The sequence below is a fragment of the Neovison vison genome, chromosome 5, assembly GCF_020171115.1.
Source record: "Neovison vison isolate M4711 chromosome 5, ASM_NN_V1, whole genome shotgun sequence".
Taxonomy (NCBI): domain Eukaryota; kingdom Metazoa; phylum Chordata; class Mammalia; order Carnivora; family Mustelidae; genus Neogale; species Neogale vison.
In genome coordinates this window covers 56,515,124-56,538,649 of record NC_058095.1, presented here as the reverse complement: position 1 = coordinate 56,538,649, position 23,526 = coordinate 56,515,124, and the positions used below count along the sequence as shown (strand labels likewise).

The window sequence follows — 23,526 nt, the reverse complement described above, 5'->3', positions numbered from 1 at the left end:
CACGATAATCAAAGGTTAAAAAGCTGTTACGTCCAGCAGTGCCTAAACGGGGGGCAAGGGCCACCCCTGGGGAACTGTAACGCTGGCAGAAAGCAGCACATGGCCCGTGGCAGGTGCTTGTCCAGAGAGTGAAGAGCCATCAGCTTGGGCTGCCTGCCTCTCGGTGGCACGGAGTGGCCCGGGCAGGCGGCGGGCCAGGTGTGCTGCCCACAATGACACTCCATGTGACGCACTTTTGGCCAAAATTAGTAAACTTTATTTAAACTTCAAAAAATAAAATAAGACAAAAGGCAGCTTTAGCTTTGTTCTTCCGGAGGATCAGCTAGAACGACCCACATCAGGAACTACCCCTAAGAAGTTAACATCCCCTTTACCCCCAATCAAGCCACAGGCAAGGAGGGAGCCTCGATGTGGGGACAGGCCTGGGGCGGGTGGGGCAGGAAGGAGACCACCACAGCCAGGAGTGGGTTCTGAGTCAGCATAGGTGGAGAACAAGATAAGAAGCCCCAGCGGAAACAGGACCAGAACATCAACGAAGAACTTTGTCACAGGCGCTATGTACAAGGGAAGCAGGCCAGGGGCCTGTACCCCACCAGGACACCGCTCGGGCTGCCCTGCGCCCCGCGCACCCTCAGTTCTCCTCATCGCTGTCGTCCGGGCTGATGGCTGGACTGGTGAGGCTGTAGGTGGGGCTGGTGGGCGAGTAGCCCGGGGAAGTGGGTGAGTAGGTAGAGCCTTTGGGGGAGGTAGGTGAGTAGGTGGGGCTGGTGGGCGAGTATTTGGGGGAGGTGGGCGAGTAGGTAGGGCTGGTGGGCGAGTACTTGGGGGAGGTCGGGGTATAGACCGGAGAGGTCGGTGAATAAGTAGGAGATGTTGGGGAGTACTTTGGGGTGGTGGGCGAGTAGGTAGGGCTAGTGGGTGAGTACTTGGGGGAGGTGGGCGAGTACTTCGGGCTGGTAGGTGAGTACTTGGGGGAGGTCGGGGTGTACTCTGGGGAGCTGGGGCTGTATGAAGGGCTGGTGGGGGTGTACTTCGGCGAGGTCGGGCTATAGCTGGGGGAGCTGGGGCTGTAGCTGGGGGAGCTCGGGGTATAGGTCGGAGACTGTGGTGTGTATCGTGGGCTTGACGGGGAATAGCTTGGCGAGGTCGGGGAGTAGCTGGGTGAAGTTGGAGAGTAACTTGGAGAGGTTGGGCTGTAGTTAGGGCTCGTGGGCGTGTAGTTGGGACTAGTCGGGGAGTAGCTTGGTGACGTCGGACTGTAGCTAGGAGAAGTCGGGGTATAATTGGGACTGGTTGGAGAATAGTTAGGGCTGGTTGGTGAGTAGCTTGGGGATGTTGGCGAGTAGCTTGGGGATGTGGGCGAGTAGCTTGGGGATGTGGGAGAGTAGCTTGGGGACGTTGGCGAGTAGCTGGGAGAGGTGGGGGAATAGCTGGGAGAGGTGGGGGAGTAGCTGGGAGAGGTCGGGGAGTAGCTGGGAGAGGTCGGAGAGTAGCTGGGAGAGGTCGGAGAGTAGCTCGGGGAAGTTGGAGAATAGCTAGGAGAGGTTGGGGAGTAGCTGGGAGAAGTCGGGGAGTAGCTGGGCGAAGTCGGGGAGTAGCTGGGCGAGGTCGGGGAGTAGCTAGGTGACGTGGGGCTGTAGTTGGGACTGGTTGGAGAGTAAGATGGAGAGGTGGGGGAGTAGGAAGGTGAGGTAGGGGAGTAAGAGGGACTCTGAGGTGTATAGCCTCCAGGGGAGCGAGGCTCATAGGCGGGTGATGTTGGGGAGTAGCTGGGAGACATAGCACCACCTGTGGGGGAAAAAGCCAAGAGTTCAGCGATGGAAAGTTACCCCGAAGGAAGGATTGGGAAGGAAGGAACTTGGCCCCAACCGACAGGGACCGCTCACCTGGCGAGGGGATGTACGGGCTGGAGGGGCCGGGCGAGCCTGGGGAGCCCGGCGTGGGAGACCAGGCAGGCGAGTAGCCAGGGCTGAAGCCGCTGGCGTCGGAGGCGGCGCTGGGGGAGAAGCCGGCTGCCCCCGGGGTCATTCCACTCCCTGCCAAGCACAACAGGAGTTCAAACCAGAGTTGGAGCTCAGCGGTGTCCCTAGAGCTCCCTGGTAAGGCGCCACCTCACCCCCACAGCCCACCCGCCTCTGACGACCCGGACAGAGGCCCTTCCTTGTGGGCTGGGTCACTCACCAACACTGGGGGACCAGGCGCCATAGGCCGGGGTTGCACCCTGGTTCCAGGGCGTCATGGCTGGAGAAATCCCTCCCATGGGGCTGGGCGCTGAGCCAAAGAACATGCCAGTGGCTGTGGAGAAGCATGGGGACTCCTGAGCACCATGCCCAGAGACCAGCCTTCCCACTCCCACCCCTGCCCCCCGGCCAGGTCTGGGCAGCAGGGGTCCAGCTACTCACGTCCGGCGGCCCCCAAGCCGGGGATGTTGGTGGGGATCTCCATGCCGTACTTGCACTTCTCGGCATCGAGCAGGAGGTCGAAGCATCCGGTGCCGGCCGGGGCGAGCTGGCCCAGCATGATGTTCTCCGACACCCCCTTCATGGGGTCGCTTTCTCCATGTGCGGCGGCCTCCATCAGCACGTCCACCTGCATGACCGGCCGACGAGGGGCCCGTGAGACAGCTCCACACCCCGTGCTCCGAGGGGCCGCTGCCCAGGTCACTCTGGTGCACCCCGTCTTCCTACAGTGCTCCCCGCCCCCTCTCCATCCACCCCCCTGCTCCATCGTTACCGTTTCCTCAAAGGAGCATTTCATGAGAGGCCCGGTATCCTGGCGGTTGACCCCATGTCGGGTGATGGCCATCAGGTGGCCGCGACAGGTCATGGTGTCACACAGCAGAGCCAAGTGGCGGTAATTGACGTAGGAACCGTCAAAGGAGATGACGTGGTACAGCTCCCGCTCCAGAGCCTTCCGCACGGCTTCAATGCCCAGCACCTGGCCGGCAGGGGGGTCGGAGTGACGGGACAAGACCGAGGAGCTCTGTTCTCCCCCAGCTCCTTCTGCCACCCGGACCCGCAGAGGGACAGTCGGGGGTCGCAGCTGCCCACACTCAACCCTGGGCTCAGCTTTGGACAAATGTGAGCGAGTGAACGCCCAGAGAGAAAGCGGGTGCTGCTTCCTGTTGGACACCCGGGATCCCGGGAAGAGAGCGGGACAGTGGCGCGTTGGGGGCTCACCGTGAAGATCTCCACGATGTCGTTGGACGTGGTGCGCACGGGGTCCACGTCCTTCTCGCTCAGCACCCGCATCAGGCTCACGCCGTCCGTCTCCAGGATCCACTCCTGCAGGGCCTTGAACTCCCCGTCCTCTGTGATGATGATCTTCTTCTTATTGTCTGTCTGCGGCAGGTGCATGTACACCTGCAGGAGGGGGTGTGAGCGGCGGGGTGAAGGGGCGGCAGAGAGGGGGCGGTGGGGGGAGGAGCTGGCGGGGAGGGGTGCGCTGACCTTGCTGATCTGCTCGATGCCCTGCAGGGTCATGTCGGTCAGCATGTTAGACTCAATGCAGCGCAGGAAAACGTCGTCATCCATCTTGTCTACCACTTCCTCCTCCTGCAGCGAGAGCGAGGCCCCGGGCCTGGAACCCTCCACCCTCCTCCTCTCTCCCCACGCTCACCCCAAACCACAGCCACCCTGGGGGGGCCTGAGAGCCACATCAGGCCCGACTCTGCCCTCCGTGGTCCCCCTGATGTTACTTTTTAGCCGGTTTTCGCGATCCTGAGAGAGACCCAGGGATGGCTCCCACAACCCGCCTTCCTGACAGGCTTTCAGGAGCTCACACACTCCAAGGGTCCCGAGGGCGCCTGCAGCTCCTCCCAGCTCGCGGTGACCACCACCCAGGCAGCAAAGGGCTCCCGTGGGCAGCCGGCCTCTCCTGTTGGGTCTCTGGATCTACTCTCCCACAGTTCAGCGCGTGTTCGTGCCCAGGACTGAAGACACCGCTCCGGTGCACTCTCCGGGCCCGCGGCACCTGCTATCACCTGCCTTCCGCAAGACACGCTAGCCCTGCCCTCTGCCCTCACACGGGAGCCTCGCAGGGGGACAGGCCCCTGCTTCAACGCCACCTGTCGGGGCCACACAGGTGCTACCTCAACTTTCAAATGATTTTGCTGCTACAAGTTTTGGAAATCCCAGCCGTCCTCCACGCCACTTTCATGCCTCTGGTCGCCAGAGAGGCTGCCCGGCACCGTCCGCGGCCCCCGGTCTCCTCACCTCTTGCATCTTGTTCTCGTCGCTATTCATGATCCGGATGCGCAAGACCAGCTTCTCGGCGTTGTCGTCGTTAAAGATGCAGTTCAAGTCGTCGCCGAAACCTGGTGCAGAGGAGGGGCTGTGAGAAGGACGGTGGCCGCGGGACTCTCCCAGATGGCGCTCTCCCAGCTTCCCCTGCCCCTCCCAGACCCTCTAGAAGAAAGGGTAACACAGAGCAGGCCCACAGAAGGCGGAGGGTGGGGCGCTCACTGGGGATGGGCAGGCGGTGCCGGGACAGATGCGGAGCCCGGGTAGTCTTACCCGCATTGATCTTCTCAGCAATCTGCTCCATGGTCAGCTTCCGGTCAGTCATATGCTTCCGGTCCAGCTCCACCCGCAAAAGCCAGGGGGAGATGCGGGCCACATCAAAGTCAGGCATCTCGTAGTAGACATTCACCCATTCCTGATCCTCTGCCACCACCGTGCTCTGGGGGTTGGGGTCGTAGTAGATGGCTGTGTTGGCGGTCACCTTCCTCAGTGTTGTATGCTCCAGACGGCACAGAATGTCCTGGGAACAAGAGGGATTGGGGACATAAGGCATGTAGGGGGGCTCTGAAGGCTTCTGCAAGCCCTCCCTGCAGAGAGAAGGCATTCAAGGGCGAGAGCACTCCCCCTCCTGCTCCCTCCAGAAGCCCGAGCCACCCAGTCCCTACCTTGGCCCTCTCAGCGTCTCGAGCGGACTGGCCCAGCAGGAAGACAGTGAGCGAAGGCGTCTTCGGCTTCTTGGAGATGTTGATGAGCTCCTTGAGACGGGGCACACCCAGGGTCACGTTCTTGGCAGACACACCCGCGTAGTGAAAGGTGTTCAAGGTCATCTGGGTGGCAGGTTCTCCAAGGGACTGTGCGGCCAGGGCACCCACCATCTCCCCAGGATGGGCCTACGGAAGAAGAAAAGCCGGCATCACAGAAAGTGAGCACCTCCCTTCCGGCGAGGGACGACAAGCTGCAGTCAGCACAGTGACATGGGTGCTGGGACAGGACAGGAACCCGACACAGTGAGTCGGATTCGCGCGCCCCTTCCTCCTCACCTTCCACGCCACACGCCCGGGAGGCGACCCTGGGCCACCTGAGACCCTAACTTCTAGAGCGTGCTCAAGTCACGGGCTGCACACCGGGTCGCATCAGTGCTCCAAGTGGGGGGCTCCCCGAAGTTTCTGTTCACTGAGGTCATGACCACACGCCATCAGCCACCTTCCCATGAGAGTCCTAGTGCACGCGGCCACCGAAGGCTCATCGCTGTCTTCCGGCTCCGCACCTCGCTGCTCTGACCACAGGACACTCCTCTGTACGGTGCTGGCAGTCCTGTTTACCCGTCCGCGGACTGATGTTCTGGCTGTTTCCACAGCGTGGCTGTTAATGAGCGAACCACGATCATCTGTGTGCTGCGTTTTTGTGCACATGCTGTCCAGTCTTGGGTATGTTCCTAGGAGTGGATCTGCTAGTTCAAACGGTACCTGTATCCACTCTTCAGAGGATCAGCAGCCCGTGACCCCCAGCGGCCCTGCAGTGGCTGCACCGACTGCAGCAGCGGCCCAGGAAAATTCTCACGGCTCCATGGCTTCACCCGGAACCTCTTTCCATCCTAATTCGGCACGATGTGGTGGCTCACTGGGCTGCAGCTGTGTTTCCTGGGAGGCTCACGACGCTGACCATCTCTTCTCATGCATTTACTGGTCACTTAGGTATATTCTTTGTGGGAAGGTGTCTATCCAAGGCCTTAGCTATCTTTGTTGCTGCTGACTCGCAGCAGTCCTTTGTGTATTCTTCATGCGGGATGATAGGCAAAGCTTTCCCCTGCTGTTCTGGATCATCTTCTCACTCTCTTGCTGGTGTCCTCTGAAGCACAGGATTTTCATGTGGCCAAAGCCCCATCTGTCTTGTTTGGTGCTCTTTAGCCAGATGCTTTCGGTGTCCAACCAAAGACTCCGCTGTCTAATCGAAGATCATGAAAATTTACTCCACGTTTTCTTCTAGAACTTTTTATGGCTTGAGCTCTTACACATAGATCTTCAACGTATTTTGAAGCAATTTTTCTACACAGCGTGAGGTAAGGATCCAACTTCAGCATTTTGTACGTGTATGCCTAGCTGTCCCAGCACTACTACTTTTTAAAGTAGCATGCATGGGGGAGGGCAGGGCAAGAGAATCCCAAGCAGAGCCCCCCATCCCCCGAGCTGAGTATACAGCCCAACATGGGGCTTGATCTCACAGGCCCTGAGACCATGACCTGAGCTGAAACCAAGAACTGGATTAATGGACTGAAGAACCCAGTGAGGCCCCCAATATCATTTGTTGAAAAGACTTATTTTCTCCCGTGCAAAGACTTGGCACCCTCGGCAAAAATGTAACAACTGTAGGGGCCCCTGGGTGGCTCAGTCGTTGAGCGTCTGCTTTCAGCTCAGGTCATGATGCCAGGGTTCTGGGATCGACCCTCGCATTGGGCTCCCTGCTCAGTGGGAAGCCTGCTTCTCCCTCTTCCACTCCCCCTGCTTGTGTTCCCTCTCTTGCTGTCTTTATCTGTCAAATAAATAAAATCTTAAAAAAAAACAACTGTAAACGTGACAGTTTAACTTGCAAGCTGTCAACTTGAGTTCCGCGCACCTGTCTCTACATCCTCATGTGAGCACCGCACGTTTCTAAGATGTGCAGCTCTACGGGGATATATGAAATCGGAAAGTGGGAGTCCTCCAATCTTGTTTCCCCAAACTGTCTGGCTACTCTGAATCCTCTGCTATTCCGTATAAATTTTAGGATCAGCTTATACATCTCTGCAAAAAAGGCAGCTGGGCTCTGACAGTGACAGTGCTGGGTCTGTAGATCACTTTGGGGATTATGGTCATTTAGCAGCACAAATCTTGTAATCCTCGAACACCCGATGTCCTTCTGCTCACTTAAGCCTTCCTTCTTTCAATCACGTTCTACAGTGTTTCCTGATGTGTTTTAATTATTTCATTTATAAAACCGGATTACCATGCATGTATTCAGAGCCAAGCCTGTAAGACATTTCTGTCTTCCCACTACCCTGTAAAAACCTCCCTTAGAGACAGCGATGGTCTCTCCCAGTATGTCTGAATCTCTTTCCTGCTCACTCCCCCAGTCCCTTACCTCCACCTACACTGGAATTCTGCACACACCAGGCACTTTCAGAAAAGAAAGAACGACCCTCCCATTTCCCATCGAGCCACATGGCTTCTTTCCGGTAGGACTGCCCCTGCTGGAGTCATCACCCATCTGTCCAAGGCCCAGTGTCTGTGTCTGCGTCATGGAAACAGCCTGCCAGGGAAGGAGGCACAAAGCCCCCCACGTGGGACTTGGCAAAGCACAGACCCTCAGTGACCAAGAGCCAACCCCAGGCGCTGGTGGGCGAAGGCAGGCTGCGCTCAGAGCCCGACTGAGTGCACAGGTCAGAGGAGAGGAAAGCAAGGCTGGGCTGAGACCACCACTTACGATGGCTTGGTTGAACTTGGACTCAATCTCCCCGAGCAGCCAGTCGAAGGCCTCCCCGCTGAGCCGGAACTCCTCGGCCATGCGGCGGGAGCAGAGCGTGGAGCGCAGGTGGATGTTGAAGAGGAGCGTGGCGTTCTCCTGTGCCTGTCGGCTCAGGGGGTCGTCCCCGTTCACAATCACCAGCTTCTTGCTCAACTCCTTGACTCCTGGGGGCCAACGGAGGTCAAAAGAGGGTAGACCGCAGCCCGGCTCACTCCGGTCCTGCAGCCTGACCCAGGGGTCCCCAGGCCGCTACTCACCCTCTACGACCTTGATGGGGTGCAGGTCGGATGGCAGACGGGGGTTGATGTGGAAGATTTTCTGAGCGTTCCAGATCATGCGCAGCAGGTTACAGGGCAGCACCACCTGAAGAGAGGTGGCAGGGGGTGTCATGAGCAGGGCACGGCCACACAAGGCCAGCGGCGGCCCGGCCCCGCCTATCCGCCTCGCGCACCTTGCTGTCGCCAGTGGGGAAGATGACCCTGAGCACCTCCCGGTCCTCACGCATGCGCTCGAACTCCCGCTCCAGCTCATTCTGGATGTGCGCGTTGCTCAGCACGTCCTTCACCAGGTCCTCCTGCAGGGTGCGCCGCAGCGCCCTCTCATTCGTGTAGTCAAAGCGGAACCTGCGGGCAGCAGGAGGGGTCAGGGGCAGGCGATCCCAGGCCCAATCCCTGCAAGGAGCACTGCGAGGCTCCGAGCCGCACGTCCTACAGAACGGGGATCCACGGCAAAGTGTCCGGGGCAGAGAAATCCAAGGTCTAGGCCCCAGGGCTGCCAGCAGGACCCGAGCTGGGGCCAGGCCACCTGAGCTTGCTAGGACACCACTGGGCACTAGGACGCCACTGCGCACAGGTCGGCCCCCACCATGCACTTGCCATCACCAGGAGGGACAAAGGGTCCTAAGAGGGCGTGTGGCCGCAAGGCACACGCTGGGCCGGCAGCGTCTCTGCGTGAACGGAGGGGCGTCCTAGGAGGCCAGCTGAGAGCCCCACGGCCAGGACCCGCCCACCACAGCCTCCTCACTTCTTCTCGAAAGCCTTGTGCGACGGCTTCAGGGTGGCCAGGTTCTGGAACTCGACGCTCTCGCCGGCCAGGCCGTCCTCACCGTAGCGCAGCTGCACCACCTGGTTGATGGAGTTGCGCACGGTGGCGTCATACTTCACCATCACCGACTCCATGGACTTGATGAGCCGCCGCTGGATGTACCCTGTGCGGGGGGGAGGGGTATGGGTGCGTGTGCAGAGGGTGCCAACGCCTCCACCCACTGACCCTCGCAAGAGACCGCAGCCCCCCGGCACCCCCGGCCCCTCCATGAATGCTGCGCCCACCACCAGCTGGAGGCAGGGCCTAGAGGGGGCCCCCGGGAACCGGCCCCCAGGGGATAAGTAGTGAGAGACCTTGGGCCCTGTCCCTGCACCAGGGAGTGCTGCGGGGGTCTGTGCGTGTCCCGCGGGCGGCCTTCCTGGCTCCTGACCTCCATCTGCTACTCTTTCCATGAGAGACAAAATCCCTAGCCCAGGAACTCCCCCACGCCCACCCCAGGGGTCCCCCAGCAGCAGCCGGGCCAGAAGGCCTCACCAGTCTCAGCAGTCTTGACGGCCGTGTCGATGAGGCCCTCGCGACCCCCCATGGCATGGAAGAAGAACTCGGTGGGCGTGAGGCCGGCCAGGTAAGAGTTCTCCACGAAGCCGCGGCTCTCAGGCCCGTAGTCGTCCTTGATGAAGTGAGGCAAGGTCCTGTGCTTGAACCCAAACGGGATCCGTTTCCCTTCCACGTTCTGCTGTCCGACGACAGCAATGACCTGGGGAAAGAGGGGGGATGCCCCTGACTCCCTTTGCTTGAGGAGCCCGCGTTCCCAGCACACCGCCCGGTCACACCTCCCCCGCGGCCCGCATCAGGAAGGACAAGGCTCCCCACCTGGGAGATGTTGATCTTGGAACCTTTGGCCCCAGACACGACCATAGACTTGAAGTTGTTGTACTCAGACAGGGACTTCTGGGCAGAGGAGCCGGTCTTGTCTCGGGCGTCATTGAGAATGCGGTTCACCTGGTTCTCGAAGGTCTGCCGCAGAGTGTTCCCCGGGGTGGGCTCTAGCTCGTTGTTATGAGCTTTCTCGATGACCTGGGTGCAAGGGAGGTGGCAGGGCTCGGCGTCTGCTCTGCTCCCCCTCCCCTCATACCTACCCGGCTGTCACCGACGTCCCCTTCACGTGTCGGAGTGACAGTCACTGGGTCTTGGCCGGCCTTCCTACTCACCTCTATCACATCTTGCTTGGCCTTTTTAATAGTGTTTTGGATGTCCTGGTAGGTCTTGGAGTCGGCAATGGAGTCCCCAATGCCAATGGTGTGACCTAGGAATATGGAGCGGCATCACCAATACCCTCCTTACGCTCCCCCCCAAAACCTGGAATGGAATCACAGCCAAGACCCTTGGCGGCGGGACCCCAAATCCAAGCAGGAAAGCGAAGGACAGAAGAACGGGAAGAAGAGGGAGTCTGGACTCCAGGAGCGGGCTCACTGGAGCCCTTCGCTCACCCTCGATCAGCAGCCAGTTGTTGATGACGGTCTGAATGTTGGAGTAGAAAAGGCGAGTGACATCATGGCCCATCTCCAGGTAAGAGATGTGCACCAGCGAGCCGGCCGACGTGCCCAGAGACTTCTTACACAGGATGCCCATGATCAGCTCCCCGTTCTCCACCACCACCTGCGCACAAAGCACCCCACTCGAGACCCCCGTGGTGGTGCCCCTGTCCATATCCTGCCCCCACCCAGGCGGAGGCCGGATCCTACCTTGGTGTCCCCGGGAGAGATGTGCTTGTAAGGACCGCTGTCCTCGTCGTCTGGATGGGTACTGTGGGTGCGGATACAGTTGATGTGGCCAGGGATGATGAGGGAGAAGATCTGTTTGCCCGTCCACAAGGGCCGTGGCTTCAGGATGGCTGGCTGCGGCACCTTCCCGTCCCACGTGGACAGAAACATCAGCAGGTTCATCACCTCCCCCTGCACCAGGACAAGCAACGGCAGCTTTCAGCCCCGGGGCCGCGCTGGGGAAGGTAGTGAACCCACGGGTGAGAGCAGACTGGGTAGGCAGACGCCAGGGAGAGGGTTTCCCAAACTTTTCATGACACATTCGTTATGACCATGAGACTCTGCGTCTCTCTTCTCTTGAACAATAAACGTAAACTACTTCTAATAATTATGAAACAACCGGGATGCCTGGGAGGCTCAGTGGGTGAAGCCTCTGCCTTCGGCTCAGGTCACGATCTCAGGGTCCTGATACTGAGCCCAACACCAGGCTCCCTGTTGAGCAGGGAGCCTGCTTCCCTCTCTGACTCTGCCTGCTTCTCTGTCTACTTGTGATCTCTGTTAAATAAATAAATAAAATCTTAAAGAGAGAGGAAAAAAAAAATCAAACAAAAAGGAAAGAAATAGGGTGCCTGGGTGGCTCAGTGGATTAAGCCGTTGCCTTCGGCTCAGGTCATGATCTCAGGGTCCTGGGATCGAGCCTTGCATCGGGCTCTCCACTCAGCGGGGAGCCTGCTTCCTCCTCTCTCTCTCCTTGCCTCTCTGCCTACTTGTGATCTCTATCTGTCAAATAAACAAATAAAATCTTAAAAAAAAAAAAAGAAAGAAAGTCATAATTAGATCACGTGTTTTCCTTCCCCTTTGCTTTCTAACAGTAGCTGAAATTACACATCTTAAAAAATTAAATGGGGAAAAAAAACAAAATAAAAAACTGATTTGGGTGTTAAAGCCATAAACTGTTTCTGGCCCCTGACCGTCCTAACTGCCTCCCCTCCCCTGCCGGGCACACAGGTCGGTGTGGGGCAGGTCAACGCACACGTCCCAGCTCTTCCTCCCCGATGTCCCCTCGCCACCCTGGTCACAGCGCCCGTCCGAGCCGGGCCCCCTCCGCAGGAGCACGCACCCGTTCCAGAAAGACGTCTCTCTTGGTGAATTTGCGCACGGCCGTGAGCGTGTCCTGCACGATGCCCATGACCGGCCGATTGCTCTGGGGGGTGACGATCATGCGCGGCACCATGGCCAGCTCCTGGATCTCTGCCCGCGTCTCCAGAGACTGGGGCAGGTGCAAGTTCATCTCGTCCCCGTCGAAGTCCGCGTTGTAAGGAGTTGTCACACTGCAGTGACAGAGAGAAGCCGGCTCAGAACTGCCGCAGGGAAGTGTCAGGCAGCTGCTCAGCCCCACCCGCCACCCACGGCCAGGGGACGGACCTCAGATTTAAGCGGAAAGTAGACCAGGGGAGGATGCGGACCCGATGCCCCATCATGGACATTTTGTGCAAAGTCGGCTGGCGGTTGAAGATGACGATGTCTCCGTCGCACATGTGCCGCTCCACCTAGGGAGGCAAGCGGAGGCTCAGAGGAGGGGGCTTGCTACAAGCAAGAGGCCGTGGGCCAGAAATGCTCTGCAGCTGGAAAGAGAAGATGGAAGGGCGCAATTTCATGTGGAACACACAGTGACCAGCCCTCTGGGCCGGACGCCACTGAACAAAGGACAGCATTGCCCAGCCTCAAGGATCTCTGGTGCTGGGGCGGGGGTGGTGGTGGCGGATACCCAGACACTCTGCACTCGGAGCCTTCTGCTCTGCACCTCCCTGGCCTGGCCATATACACCCAGGGCACCACACTCGGGCCAGCGCACTCCCCGCCCCAGCCACCGCAGATTGCTGAGGACAGCAGAGGTCTTTTAGAGACACCCCAGGCCTGAACCCTAAGGAACAGGACAGCCTCAGAGGCCCCCGCTCTGCCACGTGCCTTGTAGCCGGTCTGCAAGTGAAGGTCACTGGGCTTCGGGTGGAAACGCAGATCGATACGGTCGCCATTGTCCCGAATAATGTACTTGGCCCCCGGGTACTGGCTGTTCCCCCTGCGTACCAGCTCCTGGAGTCTACAGAGAGCAGAGGTGCGCTGAGCACAGAGCTCCCCGAAGCCCTGTTGCCGCCCGCACCCCCGTGAAAGCGCTCTCTGCTCCGGGCTCCCAGCTCCCCACATGTGTCCCCCTGGCCACGCCCCTCTGCCCCATCCCAGCTGGAGGCCAAGCCAACCTGTCGATGTTGAAGGGTGTGACAATCTCTGCGAAGGTCATGTTGGCAGCAATGGAACGAGGAACGCCCACCTGGTCGATGGAGAGGTTGGGGTCGGGGGTGATGACGGTTCGCGCCGAGAAGTCCACTCGCTTGCCCATGAGGTTCCCTCGGACCCGGCCTTCCTTGCCCTTCAGCCGCTGCTTCAAGGACTTGAGGGGGCGCCCTGACTTCTGCATGGCCTGTGAGGAGACGGGGTGGGCGCACCACGTGGTCAGCCTGGGCACCCCCATGTCGCTCCCGCTCGGGCGCAGGGCAGGCGGTGCGGGGACTCACGCGGGGCAGGCCGGGCAGCTCGTTGTCCACCATGGTGGCCACATGGAACTGCAGGAGCTTCACGTCCTCAGCGATGACGTGCGCTGCCGCGCCGTTCTGCTCATTGCGCCGCAGCTGGTTGTTGATCTTCACGATGTCTGCCAGCTTGTGCGTCAGGTCGTCCTGTGGCCAGAGGTCCGCACGGTCACCGACCCGCGGGCCTGGCCGCTCACCTCCCGCACACGGAAGCACCGCCATGACCTCCAGCCACACCATGGGCCTCATGCCAACGTACAGGGCTGGCAGGTGGCTCGGTCACCTGGGCCCCCGCCCGCGCCTGCCCACAACCCAGGGGCTCCCGCCACTGGGGTCGGCCACCCCGCGGAGAGGCGCAGTCTGGGAGCCGCTGACCTGGTTGCGGGCAGAGCCCTGCATCACCACGGCGGGCCGCACGGATAGCGGGGGCACGGGCAGCACGGTGACGATCATCCACTCGGGCCGCGCATAGCGGGGCTCCATGCCCAGCACGAAGCACTCCTCATCCGAGATGCGCTTGAAGATCTCGTGCACTCGCTCAGGACTCAGCAGGATCTTCTTCTCCTGGGAGTCCTCGTTGACGTGCTTCCACTCCGCATACAGCTCCAGGCCCGAGCGTCGGATCCGGGGCTGGTACCGCCCGCAGCCACCATGGCCCTGCCAGGGACAGAGGGGCCGTGAGCGCCGAGCCCTCACCGGCCCTCCACCAGCCTGCCCCCTGCCCTGGCGATCCCGCCGGCCGCTACCTTCTCTTTGGTCAGATCCTCGTCGCCCTCCGGCTGCTCCACCCCGAATTTGTTGTCCATCTCCTCACCGCCCTCGCAGATGTTCTTGCCCTTGCACAGGTCATACACGTGCGTCAGCCGCTTCTTGGGCTGCCCCTTGGACTTGGCCAGGATGTCCTTGATCTTTGGGTTGTTCTAGGGACAGAGCAGAGGAGGGTCGGCCGGGCTGCGCCTCGGTCCCCTCACGGAGCTACCCCTCCTCCAGGCCAGGGCGCAACCCCACTCACAGAGTCCACGAGCAGCTTGGAGCAGAAGAAGCAGACACAGCGCAACACTTTCATCGTCTTCACCAGGAAGCCCACGTGGAATACGGGCTTGGCCAGCTCGATGTGGCCGAAGTGGCCGGGACACTCCGTCATGTTTCCTGCGGGGACACACACCTCAAGACCCTCATCCTGGCTGGCACCTCAGAGGTCCCCGCCCCTGGGCCTGGTGGTCAAGGACCCAAGCTTCCCGCCGTCCCGCGGGGACACCCCGCCAGCCCCCAGCACTCACCCGCACAGGTCTGGCAGCGGCCGGTCCGCTCAATCACCCCCTGCCTCGGGTCCATCAGCCCCCCAAGCTTGGGGCGGCCTCCCTCTGTGGTCTCAGGGTATTTGATACCGCCCTCTGTCACAGACATTCGTTTCTATAGGAAAAAAAAAAAACCAACAAAAAACAGTTAACAACTAAATAGGATTGCTGATTTCCAGCCTTCACAGACAAAGGCCTCAAAGGAGGAGGGCGCATGAGTGGGTCAGCTCCTCTGGGGGTGCCAGCGCCGAGTATCGGAGGTCCTGGTCTCTGTGCAGGTGGGCGAGGGTGCTAAGGACTTGTGTGCAGCCGACCCTGGCCTCCATATAAGCTGCCAATCTCCCCGACTCAAACCCCACACACCCCTCTGATTCAATGCCAGATCGCTGACATCCATAGGATTTACCCCCCAAAAGAAGTAAGTTGTTTCAAGGAGGAGTTTAAAAAAAAAATCAATGCCTTGCTTCTTCCCCAAAGCTGAAATCAAGCCCTGAATCCGGTCCCTGGCAGGGGACAGTGCTGCAGCCTGCCAAGACACGACTGGCCCTTAGCTTCAGCTCCTGAAGCCCGCCACTGCTCGCCCCTGTCCTCATCACCTCCTTCCCGAGGCCCCAGCAGCCCGACCCCATCCTTGCTCAGCTGGAGATCCTGGGATAAGATGGGGGAGGCAGGTGCTGGAGCAGAAGGGTGCCCAGGTGCCCTAGGAAAGAACTGAAGGCAGAATCTTGAGAAAGGCGGGGCGTCTGACTTGAGGGACCCCTTGGGAGAGGGAGGCTGGGACTGGGGCAGGTGACAGAGGGGCTCAGAAGCAGGTCTGGCTGAGAGGTGGGCTGAGGAAGCCTTAGTTCTCGCACACTGAAAGTCAAGGACTTTGACATTAGCTGGGTCTGACCTACTAAACTTCCAGAGAGACCAACTTAAACTTAAGAAAAGCTTTGACCTGGGGCGCCTGGGTGGCTCAGTGGGTTAAAGCCTCTGCTTTCGGCTCAGGTCATGATCCCAGGGTCCTGGGATCGAGCCCCACATCGGGCTCTCTGCTCAGCAGGGAGCCTGCTTCCCCCTCTCCCTCTGCCTGCCTCTCTGCCTACTTCTGATCTCTGTCTGTCAAATAAATAAATAAATAAATCTTTAAAAAGAAAAAAAAAAGAAAAGCTTTGACCTGCGTGTCCCCCTCGTGCCAGGCCAACCGCCCTCTGCGCAGCTTGTTTCTCTACGCTGATCGGCTCACATTCTGGGAATGAGGTCCTGTCGCTCGCACAGGAGGAGGCTGAGGCTGCGTCAACTGACTTGTCCAAGGCCTCCACCTCTGGGGGCCAGGAGGACTCAAACCCACCCTGTCCGCCCAACACACAACCGTCCTGCTGCTCCAAGCTGCGGCGCTGACACAATGCTCGCCTCCCTGGGACTCGCCTTCTGGGGCCCAGCGCAGCACTAGGGGACGCATCTGCTCTGTACGGCTAACTGGTAAAACACACATCACTGTCCGCATCTCACAGATGACGACACCAGAGGTTGAAGGACAGGCAGCTAGAAAGCGGCAGAGCCAGGATCGCTGTGCATTGTTTCCACGGCATCACGGGGGTGGGGGGCAAAGGGAAGGGAGCCCCTGCCGGCCCACAGTAGTGATCCATGCCCCCCCCACCCGCCAGCGCCGCAGCCCTGAAAGCAGGCCCAACAGACAGAGGAGCAGCGCCCTGCCCCGCACACCGTCCCATTCAGAGCTCGTCCGCCTAAGACGCGGGGACCGCCTGCATGGGAGCCCCTGCTGCCCTTCCACCTTCATCTCCTTCCCTGGCTCCTCTGCTTCCCGCTGCCCCTCAAACTCCGCTCTGTCCCCAGGTTTCAGCTCATCCACACCCTCGAGGCAACGGGCCTGCCATCCCCAGCGCTCCCTCTACCCCGGTGACACCCGGATCTCTGCCTGCGGGCCTCCCCTTTCTCCTAAACTCCGGATTCATATATCAAACTATCTACTGAATCAAGGGGCGCCTGGGGGGCTCAGTCAGTTGAGCGTCTGCCTTCAGCTCAGGTCATCATCTGCAGGTTCTGGGATGGAGCCCCGCGACGCGACGGGCTCCCTGCTCAGCAGGGGCTCTGCTTCTCCCTCTCCCGCACTTGCACTCCCTCCTCGCGCTCACAGGCTCTTAACAGACAGACTGGTTACCCGGGCGTGGGCTGGAGCTGGAGCTGGAGGCCTCTGGTCCACCTCCTGCTCTGTCACGCAGGACCAAGTAACGTCTCAGGCCTGCTTAAGCCCAAGACGAGGCAGGCGCTCAGGAAAACACCCGCCCTGATCCGATCTTGCCCCAGCACCTGGCACGGCTGTCTGCACCTCCCATCAGCCTCAGAGCCTCCAGCCACTGCCTTAGGCTGGGCCTTCCTGTGGGTTGGCATCAGGGGTTCCCCAGGTGGCCAGCCTGCCTCTCTCCACCCACCCCCACAGCTGGGGCGCCTTCTACACGGAAATCCAGTCTTCACACCCTCCTGCGCTCAGCATGACATCCGAGAGCTCGGCAGGACAGCAGGACAGAAATGAGCGCCTCTGCACTTCTCTAACCCTCCACCGCTGCCTCCCTGGAGAGTACCAGCATCTCCCAGCGGCCAGCATCTCTGTCCTCCTGGGTCCCACGGCTCCTGGTGACTGTCTGTTACACTGATCTCAACTACCAGGAGCCCGGCTGCTGGGAAGTGCCTTCAGAGAGCCTGGAGAAAAGACGGACCACTGTGCCCACCAAGCCACCCACCTGCTAAGGACTCTTCTGCTTCCAAGCATCAAGATGGGGCCAGGAGCTGTCTTGGAAGGTTCTGGACTCTCTCCCTACCACAAGGTAACAAACTGTCACTTTAGATTATATACAAACCACGTTAGCCCCAACCCTTCTTCTCGCTACCTATGTGAGAGGGGTCGGGCGCCCGATGTCGTCTGACAAGGGTTATTTAGCGTCCTGAGGGGTGGCTGCTCCCAGGAGCTGCCCAAGGCCGCAGGACAGATGCCTGCTGCAGATTCCCAGCAAATATTCTTTCTCTTTAGGGGCACCTGGCTGGCTCAGGGGTGGAGCGTGTGACTTGACCTTGGAGTCCTGAGTCCAAGCCCCACACTGGGCGTAGAGATTACTGAAGAATAAAATCTTAAGGGCACCCGGGGTGGCTCAGATAAGCATCTGCCTTTGGTGCAGGGCACAACCCAGGGTCCTGGGATGGAGTCCCGTCCCACCCCACACGCCAGCAGGGCTCTCAGCCCAACCATCCGTTCCTATTTACTCATCTGACTCTCCCACTGGACTGCAACCCTCGAGGGCAAGGATCAGGTTTCCTTTGCCTTCTGTCAGCACCTAGCACCGGGCCAGTAAACACTTGTACAGTGCGCAGGAAATCCCACCCTTAATCCTTTTTTTTAAAAAAAGATTTATTTATCTTTTTGAGAAAGAGAGCAAGAGAGATGGTGCAGGCAGGGGGAGCAGCAGTCAGAGGTTGAAGCAGGCTCCCTTCTGAACAAGGAGCGCAATGAGGGACTTAATCCCACAACCCTAGGAACATGACCTGAGCCGAAGGCAGTCGCTTAAGCGACCGAGACCCCCTGGCACCCTCACCCCGGGATTATAAATAACTTGAAAACAAGAATAAGCTTCTGGTCCACCAACATAGGGCACATCTAGAAGGGTATAGTGTGTTCTAAATTCTTCTTGGAATAAACTGGGACATAAATAAATAATCTGGTGCTATTCACAGTAGACAATTGCTGTAACGAACAGGAGCCAACTTCTTCCAGCGTGGCTGGCTCCCTGCTCTGCTGACTTCTAGCAGCTCTGCAGAGAGCCTGAGCGCAGGACCCTCCAGGGCTGCCTCCACCTCAGGACTCCGCAACATCCAAACCACATAACGGCAGAGGCCACAGCTCTGTCTTGCAGCGAATTCCAAGAGCCCTCAGGACTTGACATACACCTTCCCCACGACTTCTAGAATGCACGACTCTTAAACACCGCCCGTACCACAAGAGGCCCCTTACCAACCCTCCTACACCCAGCGGAGCGATCTACTCTTCCCTCAGACACAGAAGCACTGTCCCAGCTGCGAACGCCACAGGGAGAAATTAAAGCCCCCTCTACCCCGCGCCCCCACCAGAGGCGGCCTCTGTTTTGTGAACAATCAGCCATGGGATTTGTAAAATGCAGACATGTACTCACTCTTCCAAGAACACGGCCTCACTCTGCATCCTGGTAACCTCCTTCTCAGATCCCTGAACTTTGGTTCACAGTGCCCTTGGGGGCTCAAGTGCGTCAGCAACTTTCCCAGCACTCCCAGGGTCCAGGCCCAGACGACTTAATAAATACCTATGTCCCCTACCACTTTATAGCCATCTACAAAAACACCCGTAAATAGAGATCTCAGTGTTAAAGAAATATTGCTTTTATTTCCCAAATAACCACAATGACACTTCTGACACCTGTCGGGCCAGGTACAACCTGGCAGATCTTGGAATCCGAGGGGACAGCACCACCCTGATTTTTTTGGCCCGAGTTTGGGAACTGCTAAAGAACCAGCTTCCCCTTGGGCGCCTGGGTGGCTCAGTGGGTTAAGCCGCTGCCTTCAGCTCAGGTCATGATCCCAGGGTCCTGGGATCGAGTCCCACATCGGGCTCTCTGCTCAGCGGGGAGCCTGCTTCCTCCTCTCTCTGCCTGCCTGCCTCTCTGCCTGCTTGTGATCTCTGTCTGTCAAATAAATAAATAAAATCTTTAAAAAAAAAAAAAAAAAAAAAAAGAACCAGCTTCCCCGCGATAATGACGTCACCGAAAGGGGTTTGGCGCCACCTAACGTCGAAAGGAGACTATCAGGAACTCCCAGTTCCCAGGACAGCGGACTGTAGCTCACCTTGTACTTCTCTTGAAAACTTACAATCTCTTACTGGGCCAACAGCCTGCTGCGGGAGCACAGCACGGTCTGGGAACAGGGGACTTAGCCTGTTGGGAAGATCTGTTCTAGTCTAAGAGCACACCCCAAGGTAACTCCACAGAACTCCTATCGGTAAATATGCCTGTTGGGAAGATCTGTTCTAGTCTAAGAGCACACCCCAAGGTAACTCCACAGAACTCCTATCGGTAAATATGGAGACAATTTATAATTTCAAGCAGTATCATATCCAAACAATGTTGTGATGAAAACCCTTCTACACATATCTTTGTGTCCTTTCCAATTACTTCCTTCACTCACTAATTTAACTCATTCTCATTACGCCATGATTATGTACCAGGCACACTTTGAAATCCTGAAATTACAAAGGTGAGCACAGGGTCCCTCGTGAAATTTACATTCTCCTGAGAGAGCAAGAAACAAAAACAGATCCTCTCAGACAATGCCAACTACACAGTAAAATAAAGTCAAGACTGGCGTCAGAGGTCTCCCCATGGGCTCGGGCAGAAGAGCACTCAACTCTTTTTTTTTTTTTTTTTTTAAGATTTTTAATTTATTTGACAGAGAGAGCGAGAGAGGGAACACAAGCAGGGGGAGTGGGAGAGGGAGAAGCAGGCTCCCTGCTGAGCAGGAGCCTGATGCGAGACCAATCCCAGGACCCTGGGACCATGACCTGAGCTGAAGACAGAGGCTCAACGATGGAGCCACCCAGGCGCCCCAAGAATGCAACTCTTGATCCTGGAATTGTAAACTGGAACCCAACACGGTGTAGAGATTACTTAAAATTAAAACCAGGGGTTACAGGATGCAGGGGGGATGCTATTTAAACAGGGTGCTCAGGACAGTCGTGCTAACGACAGGACAGAAAGGAGTAAGCCTGGGTAGGTCGGGGCAATGCTGTGCTTAAGCAGCAGGAACAGGGAGTAATAAAGCCCTTGAGGCAGGACTGAACTCACGGTGTTGGAAGAACAGGCAGGTCCTTGTGCTTAAAGACCCAAAGAGGAGTCTGGTTGGTAATGAGCTGGAGAGGCAGGCAGGGCCAGATTAGCCAGGACCTCACTACAGCTCCTAGTAAGCAGTGTGGATCCTCTCAGAGGATTCCGTGCGGGGGAGACACGATAAAAAAAGAGCTCTCTAGCAGCTCTGAGAACCGCGGAAGGAACAGAGAAGGGGTTGGGCTACTGCAGTGCTCATGGGAAAGAGGATGATGGGCTGGGACAAGGTGGTCCAGATGGAGATGGTCATAAATGGCCAGATTCCAGGCACGTTTGAAAGGCAAAGCTGACAGACTGACAGATGGACCAAGGGGAAGTTGTGAGGAGAAGTAGCAAAGATGCCTTTCAGGTGTCTGGCCTGAGTTAGCGGGGAAATGGTATGGCCACTGTGTGCTTGCTAAACCAGGCAAGACCTGGGGAAGGGCATGCTTGAGAAGAGAAATTCAGAGCTTTTTCTTTAAGGACAACATTTTAGAAGTGGTAATGCTGGACCAAAGAACAAACATCAAACGATGGACAGAACTGTCAGACTGTCCCCTAAAGAGGCTGTTAACAGTTTATCCTGCTACCAACCATATGTAAGCATGCCTACTTCCCAATACTGGCCAGCAGAGAAAAATCAGATAAAGGAAAAAACTTTAATTTGCATGTCTTTATTAGTATCTTTTTATTGGCCATTTGTAACTTCTGGGAGCTGCTGATTTGTTTCCTTTATCTGCTTGTGTAGGTGTGTGCTTTTCCTACTGATTTGTAAGTGGTCCCTGTGTATCAAGAAACCGAACCTTGACTACCACAGTGCAAATATCGTTTCCCAAACTGTCTCTTAGGTGTCCATGGTGCCCCTGAAAAAGACAAGTGGCTCTTATTTTTACACAGTGAAACGTTCCCTGTTCTTCCTTGTATACAAAATGCTGGGGCTTCTGACTGACTCGGTCGGAGGGGCATGTGACTCCTGATCTCTGCGTTGTGAGTTCGGGCCCTTGTTATGGTGCAGAGATTACTTAAAATCTTAAAAGAAAAAACGCTTCACTCAGTGCCAGGCCACATGACAGGCACTCAAAATTTACCACTAATTCATTCATTCATTACCACAAAGGGGTTCTGCCCCTGGAATCAGCCCCCACAAGCCTTCTCTACTGCGCTGGAGCTCTGCAGTTTTGCTTTTTGGAGTTAAAGCTTAACTGCATCTGGAATTTATGGTTTGGTATGATGTGAGCTCAGGAGGCTCTAACCCCTAACTAACTCTCAAGCAGCTATGTCTTGTCCTCTGGCAAAAAGGTCTCCATCCGGGGCGCCTGGATGGCTCAGTGGGTTGGGCCGCTGCCTTCGGCTCAGGTCATGATCTCAGGGTCCTGGGATCGAGTCCTGCATCAGGCTCTCTGCTCAGCAGGGAGCCTGCTTCCCTCTCTCTCTCTCTGCCTGCCTCTCCATCTACTTGTGATTTCTCTCTGTCAAATAAATAAATAAAATCTTTAAAAAAAAAAAAAAAAAAAAAAAAAAGTCTCCATCCACAAACGCTGGCCATTCTCCCCAGCCACCAGGCTCCCGCCAGCTCACTCCACAAAGGAGTCCCAGTCACCAGCAGCTCTCCCCAAAACGCCCTCCACCCTGATCTCTCCCACCCTCCTCCTTAGCCCTCCCCCACAATCAGCTTTTCAGAGGGCAACCAAAGCACTACTAGTTTTGTTTTGTTTTGAATGTAAACTTGAGGTCACTCTCCGGCTTACAATTCTCCAAAGGCTTCCCTTCAAAATGAAATTAAACTCAGATTCCTTACTGTGACTTAAAACATCCCACCAGGCCTGCCCACCCTCATGTCTCTTCAGCCCGTTTTACTAACTCTCCTCACCCTTCTAAACCCCAGTCGCACTGGCACTTCTTCCCGCCCCTGGGACACACCAAGTTCATGGCTCCCCCGGGCCCTTTGCACCTGCTGTCTCCTCCGTCTGACAAGCTCTCGGTCTGGGATCTGTGGCCCAGAGAACTGGCTGCCTCCTCTTCATCCAGGAAGCACCACCTCCCCAGAGGGGACTTCCCGCACCCTGACATCCCCCGGCCCACAGGAGCCTCACTCTTCGGTAACTCCCCTTCCCTCCGTCCAAAGCACTAGACAAGAACTCAGCTGTCTGGTTTGCTCCTTTATTTGTATGTTGACTGTCGGCCGCCCCCTCCCACGGACACTACCAGTGGAAGGCAGGGTCCTCCTGTGTCTCCTCCGGCTTCACGACCTCAGTATCTGTCGCATCTATCACACAGCGGGCGTCCAGTGAATAGTGTGGAAGGGGGCGGGGGAACAAAGATGTGGGGTCCAGCTTCGCATCCGAACTTGCTCAGCGCCCCGCCACCCCAGCCTCAGGATGATCAACCGTCGTTCGGCGTCGGGGACCCGATCTTCCCCCCGCCAGCGGCGGCGTCCCGGCCCCCGTCCCGGCCCCAGCACCGAGCTCGCTCACACCCTCGCGACACGGCTCCGGCGGCCCGTCCCCTTGGCGGCCACCGTCGGGCCCCGCCCGCGCCGCGGCAGGGAGCAGAGGGCACTGCCGCTTACCAGTTCATCCGGACTGAGGACTCCGAACTGCACTCGCTTGATGGTGCGCAGCGGGCATGCGCTGTCCCCGGAGGGGGGGCCACCCCCGTGCATCGCGGAGGCCGGCGCGCTGCGCAGGCGCAAACCTCTCTACAAAAACCCTGCGCCGCCTCCGCCTAGGTGCTCAGACCCCGTCGGGGCGGCCGCCGGGAAGGACCTCCCCGAGTTGGGAGGAAAAAGCCGGAGGAGGGAGAGGTGGGGGAGGGAAGGAGGCGGGGAAGTGAAAAAGGAGCGAAAGGAGCTCTCCTCCCCCTTTCCGGAGATTTTTCGTCTCCCAAAAAGGAAAAAAAAGAAAGGGAGGGGGAAGGAAAAGGTTTCGGGGGGGGAGGAAGGAGAAAAAGGGTAACGAATAAATAAGTAACCGGGCTCCTGAACGGCAGAGGTTACGGCAGTTTGTCTCTCCCCCTTCCGGGAGCCACCTTCTTCTCCAACCGTCCCGGCCGCGCTCTCGGCGCTTCTGAGGAGCGAACTGGCCGAATGACGCCCTTTATAGACTCGCCCCTACATCCCCGCCCCTTCCTTTCCCGCCCTCCCTTGCGCTACGGGGTCGCCTGCGCCGGCCTGCACGGAGCGCGCGCCCGAGACGTTGGTCGGCCCTCCC

General features: G+C 58.0%; 1 protein-coding gene across 1 annotated transcript; it reads right to left on the bottom strand.

The window, feature by feature from the left end:
• Positions 1-233: 233 nt before the first annotated feature.
• Positions 234-23,411, bottom strand: POLR2A (RNA polymerase II subunit A). The gene is made up of 29 exons (XM_044248988.1): positions 22,887-23,411; positions 14,418-14,550; positions 14,150-14,286; positions 13,884-14,057; positions 13,513-13,794; positions 13,123-13,284; positions 12,808-13,028; positions 12,518-12,650; positions 11,975-12,099; positions 11,670-11,880; positions 10,532-10,741; positions 10,277-10,445; positions 9,998-10,092; positions 9,660-9,863; positions 9,321-9,543; positions 8,766-8,949; positions 8,194-8,365; positions 8,000-8,105; positions 7,701-7,906; positions 4,907-5,131; positions 4,515-4,761; positions 4,215-4,315; positions 3,450-3,554; positions 3,180-3,362; positions 2,734-2,937; positions 2,403-2,589; positions 2,182-2,295; positions 1,887-2,036; positions 234-1,788 (listed from the first exon to the last, which is right to left on the bottom strand). Exons 1-29 carry the CDS (start codon positions 22,977-22,979, stop codon positions 632-634), a joined length of 5,913 nt encoding a protein of 1,970 aa, XP_044104923.1. The 5' UTR covers positions 22,980-23,411; the 3' UTR covers positions 234-631.
• Positions 23,412-23,526: the final 115 nt, after the last annotated feature.

What these genes read in the sequence shown, in the direction of transcription:
- POLR2A (XM_044248988.1), bottom strand. Translation starts at nt 22,979, where the DNA reads ATGCACGGGGGTGGCCCCCCCTCCGGGGACAGCGCATGCCCGCTGCGC. An exon ending in CGTCAAGACTGCTGAGACTG is followed by an intron (nt 8,950 to 9,320) that starts GTGAGGCCTTCT and finishes CCCCCCGCACAG; the next exon opens with GGTACATCCAGCGGCGGCTC. An exon ending in ACATCGTGGAGATCTTCACG is followed by an intron (nt 2,938 to 3,179) that starts GTGAGCCCCCAA and finishes CCTGCCGGCCAG; the next exon opens with GTGCTGGGCATTGAAGCCGT.